This window comes from Salmo salar, chromosome 27, assembly GCF_965601325.2.
Source record: "Salmo salar chromosome 27, fSalSal1, whole genome shotgun sequence".
Classification (NCBI taxonomy): Eukaryota; Metazoa; Chordata; class Actinopteri; order Salmoniformes; family Salmonidae; genus Salmo; species Salmo salar.
Genome location: NC_138317.1, coordinates 45,085,971 through 45,103,281, shown reverse-complemented (window position 1 = coordinate 45,103,281; position 17,311 = coordinate 45,085,971). Strand labels below are relative to the sequence as shown.

The following is a 17,311-nucleotide window of genomic DNA, read 5'->3' as shown; positions in this document are numbered from 1 at the left end:
ATGGTCATAAATTCAGTCTGCTATAGCATACAGATGGTCATAAATCAGTCTGCTATAGCATACAGATGGTCAGAATTCAGTCTGCTATAGCATACAGATGGTCAGAATTCAGTCTGCTATAGCATACAGGTGGTCAGAATTCAGTCTGCTATAGTATACAGGTGGTCAGAATTCAGTCTGCTATAGCATACAGGTGGTGAGAACTCAGTCTGCTATAGCATACAGGTGGTCAGAATCCAGTCTGCTATTGCATACAGATGGTCAGAATTCAGTCTGCTATTGCATACAGATGGTCAGAATTCAGTCTGCTATAGTATACAGATGGTCATAAATCAGTCTGCTATAGTATACAGATGGTGAGAAATCAGTCTGCTATAGCATACAGGTGATCAGAACTCGGTCTGCTATAGCATACAGATGGTCATAAATCAGTCTGCTACAGTATACTGATGGTCAGAATTCAGTCTGCTATAGTATACAGATGGTCATAAATCAGTCTGCTATAGCATACAGATGGTCATAAATCAGTCTGCTATAGCATACAGATAGTCATAAATCAGTCTGCTATAGCATACAGATGGTCATAAATCAGTCTGCTATAGCATACAGATGGTCATAAATCAGTCTGCTATAGCATATAGATGGTCATAAATCAGTCTGCTATAGCATACAGATGGCCAGTATTCAGTCTGCTATAGCATACAGATGGTCATAAATCAGTCTGCTATAGTATACAGATGGTGAGAAATCAGTCTGCTATAGCATACAGATGATCAGAATTCAGTCTGCTATAGCATACAGATGGTCATAAATCAGTCTGCTATAGCATACAGATGGTCATAAATCAGTCTGCTATAGCAGACAGATGGTGAGAAATCAGTCTGCTATCGCATACCGATGATCAGAATTCAGTCTGCTATAGCATACAGATGGTCATAAATCAGTCTGCTATAGCATACAGATGGTAGGAAATCAGTCTGCTATAGTATACAGATGGTAGGAAATCAGTCTGCTATAGCAGACAGATGGTCATAAATCAGTCTGCTATAGCATACAGATGGTCATAAATCAGTCTGTTATAGCATACAGATGGCCAGTATTCAGTCTGCTATAGTATACAAATGGTCATAAATCAGTCTGCTATAGTATACAGATAGTCATAAATCAGTCTGCTATAGCATACAGATGATATTGTGCAAGTATGAACCCATTTTAGGCCATGTGAAGAACAGCTATGCGAGATGTCATGAAAAGCAGCATACAGACCTATTTTTTCACATTCTCTAATAAAAGACTCAAACAGAAACGGGCAGTAGGTTAAAACAGCAGGCGTCACAGTTCCCCCCTGCCAAATAGGCCCTACCAAGGAAACTCGCTTAGCGCGCGAGGCGGTCTGACACGTCAGCGATATGCTGTACCACAGCTTTCAGCCAATCACCATGAAGGGGATAGGAAGCACTCAGTTCAGAAGGTACGGTACCTGACATACAGCTGTCATCAGAGATGGGCACGTCTAGATAGATGAATCCCCTGTTGTACAGACCTGAAGGAGAGAGGAGAAGAAGACATTCATTAACGATGTTACGATCAGATTAACATATTCATCTGAATACATCGATAAAAAAAAGTGCAAACAAAGTATTAACGTTAAGGAAACAATTACAATGTATCGCACCACAATAAGTTCTGTTATGGCACAGCAGATGCCCCTTACCCAACATCTTTCACATCTTCTCCAGGCTCCCATCTTACTGGTCACTCCACCCTCCACCCAGACACTCCACCCTCCACCCAGACACTCCACCCTCCACCCAGACACTCCACCCTCCACCCAGACACTCCACCCTCCACCCAGACACTCCACCCTCCACCCAGACACTCCACCCTCCACCCTGTCACTCCACCCTCCACCCAGACACTCCACCCTCCACCCAGACACTCCACCCTCCACCCAGACACTCCACCCTCCACCCAGACACTCCACCCTGTCACTCCACCCTCCACCCAGACACTCCACCCTCCACCCTGACACTCCACCCTCCACCCTGACACTCCACCCTCCACCCTGACACTCCACCCTCCACCCTGACACTCCACCATCCACCCTCCACCCAGACACTCCACCCTCCACCCTGACACTCCACCCTCCACCCTGACACTCCACCCTCCACCCTGACACTCCACCCTCCACCCAGACCCTCCACCCTCCACCCAGACACTCCACCCAGACCCTCCACCCAGACACTCCACCCAGACACTCCACCCAGACACTCCACCCAGACACTCCACCCAGACACTCCACCCAGACACTCCACCCAGACACTCCACCCTGACACTCCACCCTGACACTCCACCCAGACCCTCCACCCAGACACTCCACCCTGACACTCCACCCAGACACTCCACCCAGACCCTCCACCCTGACACTCCACCCTCCACCCTGACACTCCACCCTCCACCCAGACCCTCCACCCTCCACCCAGACACTCCACCCAGACCCTCCACCCAGACACTCCACCCAGACACTCCACCCAGACACTCCACCCTGACACTCCAACCTGACACTCCAACCTGACACTCCAACCTGACACTCCACCCAGACACTCCACCCAGACACTCCACCCTGACACTCCACCCTGACACTCCACCCAGACACTCCACCCAGACACTCCAACCTGACACTCCAACCTGACACTCCAACCTGACACTCCACCCTCCACCCTGACACTCCACCATCCTATCATTTATTCTAACATATTTCACTACCATCCTAGCTGTCGCTCTCCCCATCCTAGCTGTCGCTCTCCCCATCCTAGCTGTCGCTCTCCCCATCCTAGCTGTCGCTCTCCCCATCCTAGCTGTCGCTCTCCCCATCCTACCTGTCGCTCTCCCCATCCTACCTGTCGCTCTCCCCATCCTACCTGTCGCTCTCCCCATCCTAGCTGTCGCTCTCCCCATCCTAGCTGTCGCTCTCCCCATCCTAGCTGTCGCTCTCCCCATCCTAGCTGTCGCTCTCCCCATCCTACCTGTCGCTCTCCCCATCCTACCTGTCGATCTCCCCATCCTAGCTGTCGCTCTCCCCATCCTAGCTGTCGCTCTCCCCATCCTAGCTGTCGCTCTCCCCATCCTACCTGTCGCTCTCCCCATCCTACCTGTCGCTCTCCCCATCCTACCTGTCGCTCTCCCCATCCTACCTGTAGATCTCCCCATCCTAGCTGTCGCTCTCCCCATCCTAGCTGTCGCTCTCCCCATCCTACCTGTCGCTCTCCCCATCCTAGCTGTCGCTCTCCCCATCCTACCTGTCGCTCTCCCCATCCTAGCTGTCGCTCTCCCCATCCTAGCTGTCGCTCTCCCCATCCTAGCTGTCGCTCTCCCCATCCTAGCTGTCGCTCTCCCCATCCTAGCTGTCGCTCTCCCCATCCTACCTGTCGCTCTCCCCATCCTAGCTGTCGCTCTCCCCATCCTAGCTGTCGCTCTCCCCATCCTAGCTGTCGCTCTCCCCATCCTAGCTGTCGCTCTCCCCATCCTACCTGTCGCTCTCCCATCCTAGCTGTCGCTCTCCCATCCTAGCTGTCGCTCTCCCCATCCTAGCTGTCGCTCTCCCCATCCTAGCTGTCGCTCTCCCCATCCTAGCTGTCGCTCTCCCCATCCTACCTGTCGCTCTCCCCATCCTAGCTGTCGCTCTCCCCATCCTACCTGTCGCTCTCCCCATCCTACCTGTCGCTCTCCCCATCCTAGCTGTCGCTCTCCCCATCCTAGCTGTCGCTCTCCCCATCCTACCTGTCGCTCTCCCCATCCTACCTGTCGCTCTCCCCATCCTAGCTGTCGCTCTCCCCATCCTAGCTGTCGCTCTCCCCATCCTAGCTGTCGCTCTCCCCATCCTACCTGTCGCTCTCCCCATCCTAGCTGTCGCTCTCCCCATCCTAGCTGTCGCTCTCCCCATCCTAGCTGTCGCTCTCCCCATCCTACCTGTCGCTCTCCCCATCCTACCTGTCGCTCTCCCATCCTACCTGTCGCTCTCCCATCCTACCTGTCGCTCTCCCATCCTAGCTGTCGCTCTCCCCATCCTAGCTGTCGCTCTCCCCATCCTAGCTGTCGCTCTCCCCATCCTAGCTGTCGCTCTCCCCATCCTAGCTGTCGCTCTCCCCATCCTAGCTGTCGCTCTCCCCATCCTAGCTGTCGCTCTCCCCATCCTAGCTGTCGCTCTCCCCATCCTAGCTGTCGCTCTCCCCATCCTAGCTGTCGCTCTCCCCATCCTAGCTGTCCCTGTCCCCATCCTACCTGTCGCTCTCCCCATCCTAGCTGTCGCTCTCCCCATCCTAGCTGTCGCTCTCCCCATCCTACCTGTCGCTCTCCCCATCCTACCTGTCGCTCTCCCCATCCTAGCTGTCGCTCTCCCCATCCTAGCTGTCGCTCTCCCCATCCTACCTGTCGCTCTCCCCATCCTACCTGTCGCTCTCCCCATCCTAGCTGTCGCTCTCCCCATCCTAGCTGTCGCTCTCCCATCCTAGCTGTCGCTCTCCCCATCCTAGCTGTCGCTCTCCCCATCCTAGCTGTCGCTCTCCCCATCCTAGCTGTCGCTCTCCCCATCCTAGCTGTCGCTCTCCCCATCCTAGCTGTCGCTCTCCCATCCTAGCTGTCGCTCTCCCCATCCTAGCTGTCGCTCTCCCATCCTAGCTGTCCCTGTCCCCATCCTACCTGTCCCTCTCCCCATTCTACCTGTCGCTCTACCATCCTACCTGTTGCTCTACCATCCTACCTGTTGCTCTACCAACCTAACTGTTGCTCTACCATCCTATACTTTACTATAATATCTGTCACCACCATCCTACCTGGTACACTCTACCATCCTACCTGGTACTCTCTACCATCCTACCTGGTACTCTCTAACATCCTACCTGTTAACCTACCATCAGAGCCACAATAGGCCGTAATGACAGGGAAGGCATCTCATGACACTAAACTGTTTTCCAATTCACCCCAGACGAAACACCCCGATGGCCAGCGACTACCATTTATCCAGACCACTGGGCCATTTAGCAGTGATCTGGGAAGAACATGCACACAGAGACAGACACACTAGAATACATTCCACTCACTCAGCACCACATTGTACTCCATTGATCCGGCCAGCTGGGGTCCTGAATCGATCATCTTATCAATCGCCTTCCTCTCTACCACCGAGCAGATCTGAAATCCGACAGGAGAGGGAGGACACAGACAGACGTTAGCTGGGTGGAGGGAGAGAGTAAGAAGGAGAGGAGGAACGAGGCGTTTGGAGAGAGGAGGAGGAGAGGAGGAAAGAGGTAAGGAGGGGGAAACCACACACGTCATCTGCCAGAAGAGAAAGAAACAACTGAAATGAACACAGCACAGGAAGTTCAGGTTGGAGATCAGTCTAGCTAGCTGAATCTTTTTTATTTTTGTTGTGTGGTGTAACATTTGGACTTTTCTGGTGGGAACCTGCACAGATTCCAGACGACAAAGTCAGTGTGTAACTTCTAGCTAGATAGGTAGTGTCCTGGGTCAGATAGGTAGTGTCCTGGGTCAGATGTAGATAGGTAGTGTCCTGGATCAGATAGGTAGTGTCCTGGGTCAGATATAGATAGGTAGTGTCCTGGGTCAGATAGGTAGTATCCTGGGTCAGATGTAGATAGGTAGTGTCCTGGGTCAGATAGGTAGTATCCTGGGTCAGATGTAGATAGGTAGTGTCCTGGGTCAGATAGGTAGTGTCCTGGGTCAGATAGGTAGTGTCCTGGGTCAGATAGGTAGTGTCCTGGGTCCGATGTAGATAGGTAGTGTCTTGGGTCCGATGTAGATAGGTAGTGTCCTGAGTCAGATATAGATAGGTAGTGTCCTGGATCAGACATAGATAGGTAGTGTCCTGGGTCAGATAGGTAGTGTCCTGGGTCAGATATAGATAGGTAGTGTCCTGGGTCAGATATAGATAGGTAGTGTCCTGGGTCAGATGTAGATAGGTAGTGTCCTGGGTCAGATATAGATAGGTAGTGTCCTGGGTCAGATGTAGATAGGTAGTGTCCTGGGTCAGATATAGATAGGTAGTGTCCTGGGTCAGATATAGATAGGTAGTGTCCTGGGTCAGATATAGATAGGTAGTGTCCTGGGTCAGATATACAGTGCATTCAGAAAGTATTCAGACCTCTTCCCTTTTTCAACATTTTGTTACGTTACAGCCTTATTCTAAAATGGATTCAAATTGCCATCCTATGTAGAAGAATCGAGGCTGTAAAAAACAATGTAATCCAATTGAGAATAAGGCTGTAATTTAACAACATTTGGAAAAGGTCCAGGGATACTTTTCCAAATGCACTGTACATATATTCTACAGAGCCTGCTGGGCATTCCCTACAATACTTTACTGCTGCACCCAAAACAGTTACTGATCTAAGCCAATCCAGGGTAGGCCGTCACTGTAAACAATACTTTTTTCTTAACCGACTTGCCTAGTTAAATAATGGTTAAATAAAAATAAAATACCCATCTTCCCATTTAGAATTTCTGGCGCAGCACAAAAAGGTTGTTGACCAAATGGTGGGAGAAAGGCATTTCCTAACAGACCTGGTAATCAGATGGTGGGACAAAGGCATTTCCTAACAGACCTGCTAACTTTCTTTGCTTTAAGGTTACTTTAAGGTTGGGACCAAAATGCAGTACCTCCAACAGGAAGAGAGGCAAGAACCATTGGTCCGCCAGCTCAGGGACAAGCTACACTATTCACGGCCTTGTGTAAGGTTCAATGTAATGGCATTGCTGGACTTTCATAAACAAAATAAATAAACATTAAAGACATGTTTAAACCATTTCCTTTTATTTGTACATGTTTTAAAACAATACAAATACAGTACCAGTCAAACGTTTGGACACACCTAGTCATTCAAGGGTTTTTCTATATTTTCTACATTGTAGAATAATAGTGAAGCCATCAAAACTATGAAATAACACATATGGAATCATGTAGTAACCAAACAAGTGTCAAACAAATTAAAATAGATTTCATATTTCAGATTCTTCAAAGCAGCCACTCGTTGCCTTGATGACATGACTCCATATGTGTTATTTCATAGTTTTGATGGCTTCACTATTATTCTACAATGTAGAAATATAGAAAAACCCTTGAATGACTAGGTGTGTCCAAACATTAGACTGGTACTGTATTTGTATTGTTTAAAACATGTACAAATAAAAGGAAATGGTTTAAACATGTCTTTAATGTTTATTTGCTTTAGCTGTTAGTGATAATTCTCTAAGACTTAATACATGTGTTAATACATAAGCCTTTATGTACACTATATATACAAAAGTATGTGGACACCCCTTCAAATTAGTGCATTTGGCTATTTCAGCCCCACCCGAGCACAAAGTCATGCAATCTCCATAGACAAATATTGGCAGTAGAATGGCCCGTACTGAAGAGCTCAGTGACTTTCAACGTGGCACCGTCATAGGATGCCACCTTTCCAAACAAATCAGTTCATCAAATATCTTCCCTGCTAGAGCTGCCTCCGGTCAACTGTAAGTGCTGTTATTGTGAAGTGGAAACGTCTAAGAGCAACAACGGCTCAACCATGAAGTGGTAGGCCACACAAGCTCCCAGAACAGGATCGCTGAGTGCTGAACACGGAACATTAATCTGTCCTCAGTTGCAACACTCACTACTGAGTTCCAAAATGCCTCTGGAAACAACTGCAGCACAGGAACTGTTCGCCGGGAGCTTCATGAAATGGGTTTCCATGGCCGAGCAGCCGCACACAAGCCTAAGATCACCATGCACCATGCCAAGCGTCGGCTGGAGTGGTGTAAAGCTCGCCGCCATTAGACTCTGGAGCAGTGGAAATGTGTTCTCTGGAGTGATGAATCACGCTTCACCATCTGGCAGTCCGACAGACGAATCTGGGTTTGGCTGATGCCAGGAGAACGCTACCTGCCCCAATGCATAGTGCCAACTGTAAAGTTTGGTGGATGAGGAATAATTGTCTGGGGCTGTTTTTCATGGTTCGGGCCCCTTAATTCCAGTGAAGGGAAATCTTAACGCTACAGCATATAATGACATTCTAGATGATTCTGTGCTTCCAACTTTGTGCCAACAGTTTGGGGAAGGCCCTTTCCTGTTTCAGCATGACAATGCCCCTGTGCACAAAGCGAGGTCCATACAGAAATGGTTTGACTAGATCGAGTGTGGAAGAACTCGACTGGCCTGCACAGAACCCTGACCTCAACCCCATCGAACACCTTGATGTAACTCCGCAGGGGACGGTTGGCATAGTGACAGGAAAACCAATCTGTTGTTGTTTGGCTGTGTGTTTATGCGATGTTGTCTCGTCTGAATAAAGAAACAAAAACATTGAATGGCCGTAAGCGTTCAGGGGGGGGTGACCATGCGGTTCTCACCCTGACGTCATCCTCTACAGAGACTCACCCTGACCTCATCCTCTACAGAGACTCACCCTGACGTCATCCTCTACAGAGACTCACCCTGACCTCATCCTCTACAGAGACTCACCCTGACGTCATCCTCTACAGAGACTCACCCTGACCTCATCCTCTGTGATGTATCCGGTCTGAGCCACCCACCAGGGCTCTACAGAGACTCACCCTGACCTCATCCTCTACAGAGACTCACCCTGACCTCATCCTCTACAGAGACTCACCCTGACGTCATCCTCTGTGATGTATCCGGTCTGAGCCACCCACCAGGGCTCTACAGAGACTCACCCTTACCTCATCCTCTACAGAGACTCACCCTGACGTCATCCTCTACAGAGACTCATCCTGACCTCATCCTCTACAGAGACTCACCCTGACGTCATCCTCTACAGAGACTCACCCTGACGTCATCCTCTACAGAGACTCACCCTGACGTCATCCTCTACAGAGACTCACCCTGACGTCATCCTCTACAGAGACTCACCCTGACCTCATCCTCTACAGAGACTCACCCTGACGTCATCCTCTACAGAGACTCACCCTGACGTCATCCTCTACAGAGACTCACCCTGACCTCATCCTCTACAGAGACTCACCCTGACGTCATCCTCTACAGAGACTCACCCTGACGTCATCCTCTACAGAGACTCACCCTGACGTCATCCTCTACAGAGACTCACCCTGACCTCATCCTCTACAGAGACTCACCCTGACCTCATCCTCTACAGAGACTCACCCTGACGTCATCCTCTGTGATGTATCCGGTCTGAGCCACCCACCAGGGCTCTACAGAGACTCACCCTGACCTCATCCTCTACAGAGACTCACCCTGACGTCATCCTCTACAGAGACTCACCCTGACCTCATCCTCTACAGAGACTCACCCTGACGTCATCCTCTACAGAGACTCACCCTGACGTCATCCTCTACAGAGACTCACCCTGACGTCATCCTCTACAGAGACTCACCCTGACCTCATCCTCTACAGAGACTCACCCTGACCTCATCCTCTACAGAGACTCACCCTGACGTCATCCTCTACAGAGACTCACCCTGACGTCATCCTCTACAGAGACTCACCCTGACGTCATCCTCTACAGAGACTCACCCTGACCTCATCCTCTACAGAGACTCACCCTGACCTCACCCTCTACAGAGACTCACCCTGACGTCATCCTCTGTGATGTATCCGGTCTGAGCCACCCACCAGGGCTCTACAGAGACTCACCCTGACCTCATCCTCTACAGAGACTCACCCTGACGTCATCCTCTACAGAGACTCACCCTGACCTCATCCTCTACAGAGACTCACCCTGACCTCATCCTCTACAGAGACTCACCCTGACGTCATCCTCTACAGAGACTCACCCTGACGTCATCCTCTACAGAGACTCACCCTGACGTCATCCTCTACAGAGACTCACCCTGACCTCATCCTCTACAGAGACTCACCCTGACCTCATCCTCTACAGAGACTCACCCTGACGTCATCCTCTGTGATGTATCCGGTCTGAGCCACCCACCAGGGCTCTACAGAGACTCACCCTGACGTCATCCTCTACAGAGACTCACCCTGACCTCATCCTCTACAGAGACTCACCCTGACGTCATCCTCTACAGAGACTCACCCTGACGTCATCCTCTACAGAGACTCACCCTGACGTCATCCTCTACAGAGACTCACCCTGATGTCATCCTCTGTGATGTATCCGGTCTGAGCCACCCACCAGGGCTCTACAGAGACTCACCCTGACGTCATCCTCTACAGAGACTCACCCTGACCTCATCCTCTACAGAGACTCACCCTGACGTCATCCTCTACAGAGACTCACCCTGACCTCATCCTCTACAGAGACTCACCCTGACGTCATCCTCTACAGAGACTCACCCTGATGTCATCCTCTGTGATGTATCCGGTCTGAGCCACCCACCAGGGCTCTACAGAGATCTCTACTGGCTTGGAGGGGAGCAGGTCCCGCGCCGTTTTCCTACGGAAGAATTTCTGACAAGAGACGACACAGGTATGTTATGTAAAGTAATTCAATCAATCAACAACAAAAAAAAACATGTATTTTTCAAGTAATTTTTACATCAGCGGACATCTAGTCAGCAGCGTTGGCCGATGTTCAGTGAAAGTCTGTCTCCGCAGCCCGACAAGTGTATTCAATTAAAAGAGGAACTGAATATTTTCCGGAAGCTCACTGTAATGTTTAGTCACTAGAAAACATCTAGAAATAAAAGTGTGTTGTTGGTGTAATAACCAGAGTATTGTCAAAGTATTTCATCACTTAGAGTACATGTTGAGGATATTATTTAATTATGTTTAAGTTGCTCTTACCTTGGAAGACCTGCACTGGTTCATCAAGTCTATATACTGGTTCCTCCCGATGCCAAGCAGCCTTAGACCTAGAAAATAGACAGGAGACATTAAATCACTGGTTCATCAAGTCTATATTCCTCCCGATCTGTGGCGACCTGTCCTTCAGGGCAGTTGGGGGGGGCTTGCCTTTTTTGCATGTTATTTTGGCATTAATACATATCAGTTTGCAAACAATGTAAAACATGTATTTTTTTAAATGTCATTGAGTTAATAAAGCTGCATACAAACATGGTCTCTTTTTGGTTTTCTTGAGTAAAGCAGCTCCAAAATGCAGGTGTTTCAGCCCAGCTCAGTGCTTTCTGTGGTGGTGTGGCTAGCCAGCAGAAAATACAGAGAATTGCGCCTGATTGGTTCATTTTTCTGTCACGATTGGCTCAGTTTTCTGTCACTCATGGGACAGTAGTCATCCCCAAGTCTAAGGTTAGAATGTTAGCCCCTTGTGTTTTGCCATAGAGTTATATTTTCACTTTTCTTGGGCCACTATAACTAACTATTTTGCCAACTTGGACTGGTCCCCCCTTCCACACGGAACCCCACTAACCCACAGATGGAAACGCACGAGGTGGCTAAAAACAGACCTCCCTCCATCTTCCACCAGCTTGCTACCTATGGCCCTGCTAGCTGTCTGAATCTCACTGGACCCTTTGATCACTCGGCTAAGCATGCCTCTCCTCAATGTCAATATGCAATGTCCATTGCTGTTCTGGTTAGTGTTTATTGGCTTATTTCACTGTAGAGCCTCTAGCCCTGCTCATTATACCTTATCCAACCTCTCAGTTCCACCACCCACACATGCTATGACATCTTCTGATTTCAATGATGTTTCTAGAGACAATATCTCTCTCATCATCACTAAATGCCTAGGTTTACCTCCACTGTACTCACATCCTACCATATCTTTGTCTGTACATTATACCTTGAAGCTATTTTATCGCCACCAGAAACCTGCTCCTTTTTCTCCCTATTCTGGACGTCACCGACGACCAATTCTTATAGCTTTTAGCCGTACCCTTATATTCATTCTTCTCTGCTCCTCTGGAGATGTAGAGGTGAATCCAGGCCCTGCAGTGCCTGGCTCCACTCCTACTCCCCAGGCGCTCTCTTTTGATGACTTCTGTAACCGTAAAAGCCTTGGTTTCATGCATGTTAACATTAGAAGCCTCCTCCCTAAGTTTGTTTTATTCACTGCTTTAGCACACTCTGCCAACCCGGATGTCCTAGCTGTTTCTGAATCTTGGCTTAGGAAGTCCACCAAAAACTCTGAAATCTTCATCCCTAACTACAACGTTTTCAGACAAGATAGAACGACCAAAGGGGGCGGTGTTGCAATCTACTGCAGAGATAGCCTGCAGAGTTCTGTCCTGCTATCCAGGTCTGTACCCAAACAATTTGAACTTCTACTTTTAAAAATCCACCCCTCCAAAAACAAGTCTCTCACCGTCGCCGCCTGCTATAGACCCCCCTCGGCCCCTAGCTGTACTCTGGACACCATATGTGAACTGATTGCCCCCCCATCTATCTTCAGAGCTCGTGCTACTAGGTGACCTAAACTGGGACATGCTTAACACCCCAGCCATCCTACAATCCAAGCTTGATGCCCTCAATCTCACACAAATTATTAATGAACCCACCAGGTACAACCCCAAAGCCGCAAACACTGGCACCCTCATAGATATCATCCTAACCAACGTGCCCTCTAAATACACCTCTGCTGTTTTCAACCAAGATCTCAGCGATCACTGCCTCATTGCCTGCACCCGTAATGGGTCAGCGGTCAAACGACCTCCACTCATCACTGTCAAACGCTCCCTGAAACATTTCAACGAGCAAGCCTTTCTAAATCGACCTGGCCCGGGTATCCTGGAAGGATATTGACCTCATCCCGTCAGTAGAGGATGCCTGGTTATTTTTTTTAAATGCCTTCCTCACCATCTTAAATAAGCATGCCCCTTTCAAGAAATTTAGAACCAGGAACAGATATAGCCCTTGGTTCTCCCCAGACCTGACTGCCCTTAACCAACACAAAAATATCCTGTGGCGTTCTGCATTAGCATCGAACTGCCCCCGCGATATGCAACTTTTCAGAGAAGTTAGAAACCAATACACACAGGCAGTTAGAAACACCAAGGCTAGCTTTTTCAAACAGAAATTTGCTTCCTGCAACTCAAACTCTAAAAAGTTCTGGGACACTGTAAAGTCCATGGAGAATAAGAACACCTCCTCCCAGCTGCCCACTGCACTGAGGATAGGAAACTCTGTCACCACCGATAAGCCCACTATAATTGAGAATTTCAATAAGCATTTTTCTACGGCTGGCCATGCTTTCCACCTAACTACCCCTACTGCATTCAACAGCACTGCACCCCCCACAGCTACTCGCCCAAGCCTCCCCCATTTCTCCTTCTCCCAAATCCATTCAGCTGATGTTCTGAAAGAGCTGCAAAATCTGGACCCCCTACAAACCAGCTGGGCTAGACAATCTGGACCCTTTCTTTCTAAAATTATCTGCCGAAATTATTGCAACCCCTATTACTAGCCTGTTCAACCTCTCTTTCGTGTCGTCTGAGATTCCCATAGATTGGAAAGCAGCTGCTGTCATCCCCCTCTTCAAAGGAGGTGACACTCTTGACCCAAATTGCTACAGACCTATATCCATCCTACCCTGCCTTTCTAAGGTCTTCGAAAGCCAAGTCAACAAACAGATTACCGACCATTTCGAATCCCACCGCACCCTCTCCGCAATGCAATCTGGTTTCAGAGCTGGTCATGGGTGCACCTCAGCCACGCTCAAGGTCCTAAACGACATCGTAACCGCCATCGATAAGAAACAATACTGTGCTGCCGTATTCATTGACTTGGACAAAGCTTTTGACTCTGTTAATCACCACATCCTCATCGGCAGACTCAGTAGCCTTGATTTCTCAAACGATTGCGTCGACTGGTTCACCAACTACTTCTCTGATAGAGTTCAGTGTGTCAAATCGGAGGGCCTGCTGTCCGGACCTCTGGCAGTCTCTATGGGGGTACCACAGGGTTCAATTCTTGGGCCAACTCTTTTCTCTGTATACATCAATGATGTCGCTCTTGCTGCTGGTGAATCTCTGATCCACCTCTACGCAGACAACACCATTCTGTATACTTCTGGCCCTTCTTTGGACACTGTGTTAACAACCCTCCAGACGAGCTTCAATGCCATACAACTCTCCTTCCGTGGTCTCCAACTGCTCCTAAATACAAGTAAAACTAAATGCATGCTCTTCAACCGATCGCTGCCTGCACCTGCCGCCTGTCCAGCATCACTACTCTGGACGGTTCTGACTTAGAATTTGTGGACAACTACAAATACCTAGGTGTCTGGTTAGACTGTAAACTCTCCTTCCAGACTCACATCAATCATCTCCAATCCAAAGTTAAATCTAGAATTAAAGATACCAAGATAGCAAACAGACACCAAATGAACAAAACTGGACCTTCAAGACAAAGATGTTGCCATTAAATTCTTATTACAATGGGTATAACGTTCTAGCAACATTTTCAAGTCAATCTGATGTTTGAGAAAGGCAGAGGTTTGTGGTAACTGGTTTTACAATCCAGATATGTTCCCACCGGATTCTACCCTTTTGTGTGGTTTTAATGACAGGTGCAGTGGTTTAGTGTCTGCAACAGAGAGGATGTACAGTCAGGTACAGTAAACAAAAATATAAACGCAACATGTAAAGTGTTGGTCCCATGTTCAATGAGCTGAAATAAAAGATAACTGAAATTTTACATACGCACAAAAAAACTTTTTATTTATTTTTATTAAATAGTTTTTTTCTGTGACAATTTCTCCTTTGCCAAGATAATCCATCACCCTGACAGGTGTGGCATATCAAGAAGCTGATTAAACAGCATGATCACTACACAGGTGCACCTTGTGCTGGGCACAATAAAAGGCCAAGGGCAGTTTTGTCACACAATCCAATCCCACAAACGTCTCAAGTAAAATTAACATTCTGACTGCAGGAATGTCCACCAGAGCTGTTGACAGAGAATTGAATGTTCATTTCCGTACCATAAGCCGCCTCCAACATTGTTTTTAGAGAATTTGGCAGTATGTCAAACCGGCCTCACAACCGCAGAACACGTGTAACCAGGCCAATCCAGGCACTCCACGTTCGGCTTCTTCACCTGCGGGATTTTCTGAGACCAGCCACCTGGACAGCTGATTGGTGGGTTTGCACAAACCAAAGAATTTCTGCACAAACTGTCAGAAACCATCTAAGGGAAGCTCATCTGCGTACTCATAGTCCTCACCAGGGTCTTGACCTTCAGTGGGCAAATGCTCACCTTCGATACCCCCTGTATATAGCCTCCACATTGACTCTGTACCGGTACCCCCTGTATATAGTCTTCACATTGACTCTGTACCGGTACCCCCTGTATATAGCCTCCACATTGACTCTGTACCGGTACCCCCTGTATATAGCCTCCACATTGACTCTGTACCGGTACCCCCTGTATATAGCCTCCACATTGACTCTGTACCGGTAACCCCCTGTATATAGCCTCCACATTGACTCTGTACCGGTAACACCCTGTATATAGCCTCCACATTGACTCTGTACCGGTACCCCCTGTATATAGCCTCCACATTGACTCTGTACCGGTACCCCCTGTATATAGCCTCCACATTGACTCTGTACCGGTACCCCCTGTTTATAGCCTCCACATTGACTCGGTACCGGTAGCCCCTGTATATAGCCTCCACATTGACTCTGTACCGGTACCCCCTGTATATAGCCTCCACATTGACTCTGTACCGGTACCCCCTGTATATAGCCTCCACATTGACTCTGTACCGGTACCCCCTGTATATAGCCTCCACATTGACTCGGTACCGGTACCCCCTGTATATAGCCTCCACATTGACTCTGTACCGGTACCCCCTGTATATAGCCTCCACATTGACTCTGTACCGGTACCCCCTGTATATAGCCTCCACATTGACTCGGTACCGGTACCCCCTGTATATAGCCTCCACATTGACTCTGTACCGGTACCCCCTGTATATAGCCTCCACATTGACTCTGTACCGGTACCCCCTGTATATAGCCTCCACATTGACTCTGTACCGGTACCCCCTGTATATAGCCTCCACATTGACTCTGTACCGGTACCCCCTGTATATAGCCTCCACATTGACTCGGTACCGGTACCCCCTGTATATAGCCTCCACATTGACTCGGTACCGGTACCCCCTGTATATAGCCTCCACATTGACTCTGTACCGGTACCCCCTGTATATAGCCTCCACATTGACTCTGTACCGGTACCCCCCTGTATATAGCCTCCACATTGACTCTGTACCGGTACCCCCTGTATATAGCCTCCACATTGACTCTGTACCGGTACCCCCTGTATATAGCCTCCACATTGACTCTGTACCGGTACCCCCCTGTATATAGCCTCCACATTGACTCTGTACCGGTACCCCCTGTATATAGCCTCCACATTGACTCTGTACCGGTACCCCCCTGTATATAGCCTCCACATTGACTCTGTACCGGTACCCCCTGTATATAGCCTCCACATTGACTCTGTACCGGTACCCCCTGTTTATAGCCTCCACATTGACTCTGTACCGGTACCCCCTGTATATAGCCTCCACATTGACTCTGTACCGGTACCCCCTGTATATAGCCTCCACATTGACTCTGTACCGGTACCCCCTGTATATAGCCTCCACATTGACTCTGTACCGGTACCCCCTGTATATAGCCTCCACATTGACTCTGTACCGGTACCCCCTGTATATAGCCTCCACATTGACTCTGTACCGGTACCCCCTGTATATAGCCTCCACATTGACTCTGTACCGGTACCCCCTGTATATAGCCTCCACATTGACTCTGTACCGGTACCCCCTGTATATAGCCTCCACATTGACTCTGTACCGGTACCCCCTGTATATAGCCTCCACATTGACTCTGTACCGGTACCCCCTGTATATAGCCTCCACATTGACTCTGTACCGGTACCCCCTGTATATAGCCTCCACATTGACTCTGTACCGGTACCCCCTGTATATAGCCTCCACATTGACTCTGTACCGGTACCCCCCTGTATATAGCCTCCACATTGACTCTGTACCGGTACACCCTGTATATAGCCTCCACATTGACTCTGTACCGGTACCCCCTGTATATAGCCTCCACATTGACTCTGTACCGGTACCCCCTGTATATAGCCTCCACATTGACTCTGTACCGGTACCCCCTGTATATAGCCTCCACATTGACTCTGTACCGGTACCCCCCTGTATATAGCCTCCACATTGACTCTGTACCGGTACCCCCCTGTATATAGCCTCCACATTGACTCTGTACCGGTACCCCCTGTATATAGCCTCCACATTGACTCTGTACCGGTACCCCCTGTATATAGCCTCCACATTGACTCTGTACCGGTACCCCCTGTATATAGCCTCCACATTGACTCTGTACC

At 49.0% G+C, this 17,311-nt stretch overlaps 1 protein-coding gene across 5 annotated transcripts in view; it reads right to left on the bottom strand.

Annotated features, from left to right (window-relative positions):
• The window catches only part of LOC106589122 (protein FAM91A1), a 100,588-nt gene that overhangs the window by 71,675 nt on the left and 11,602 nt on the right, over window positions 1-17,311 (bottom strand). For 4 of the 5 annotated variants that reach the window (XM_082970263.1, XM_082970264.1, XM_082970266.1 and 1 more), the window contains 4 exons: window positions 10,784-10,851; window positions 10,334-10,447; window positions 5,100-5,190; window positions 1,481-1,543 (listed from right to left, as the gene is read on the bottom strand). In XM_082970263.1, the coding sequence (XP_082826389.1) occupies window positions 1,481-1,543; window positions 5,100-5,190; window positions 10,334-10,447; window positions 10,784-10,851 (336 nt within the window). The other variant, XM_082970267.1, reaches the window with a different exon arrangement.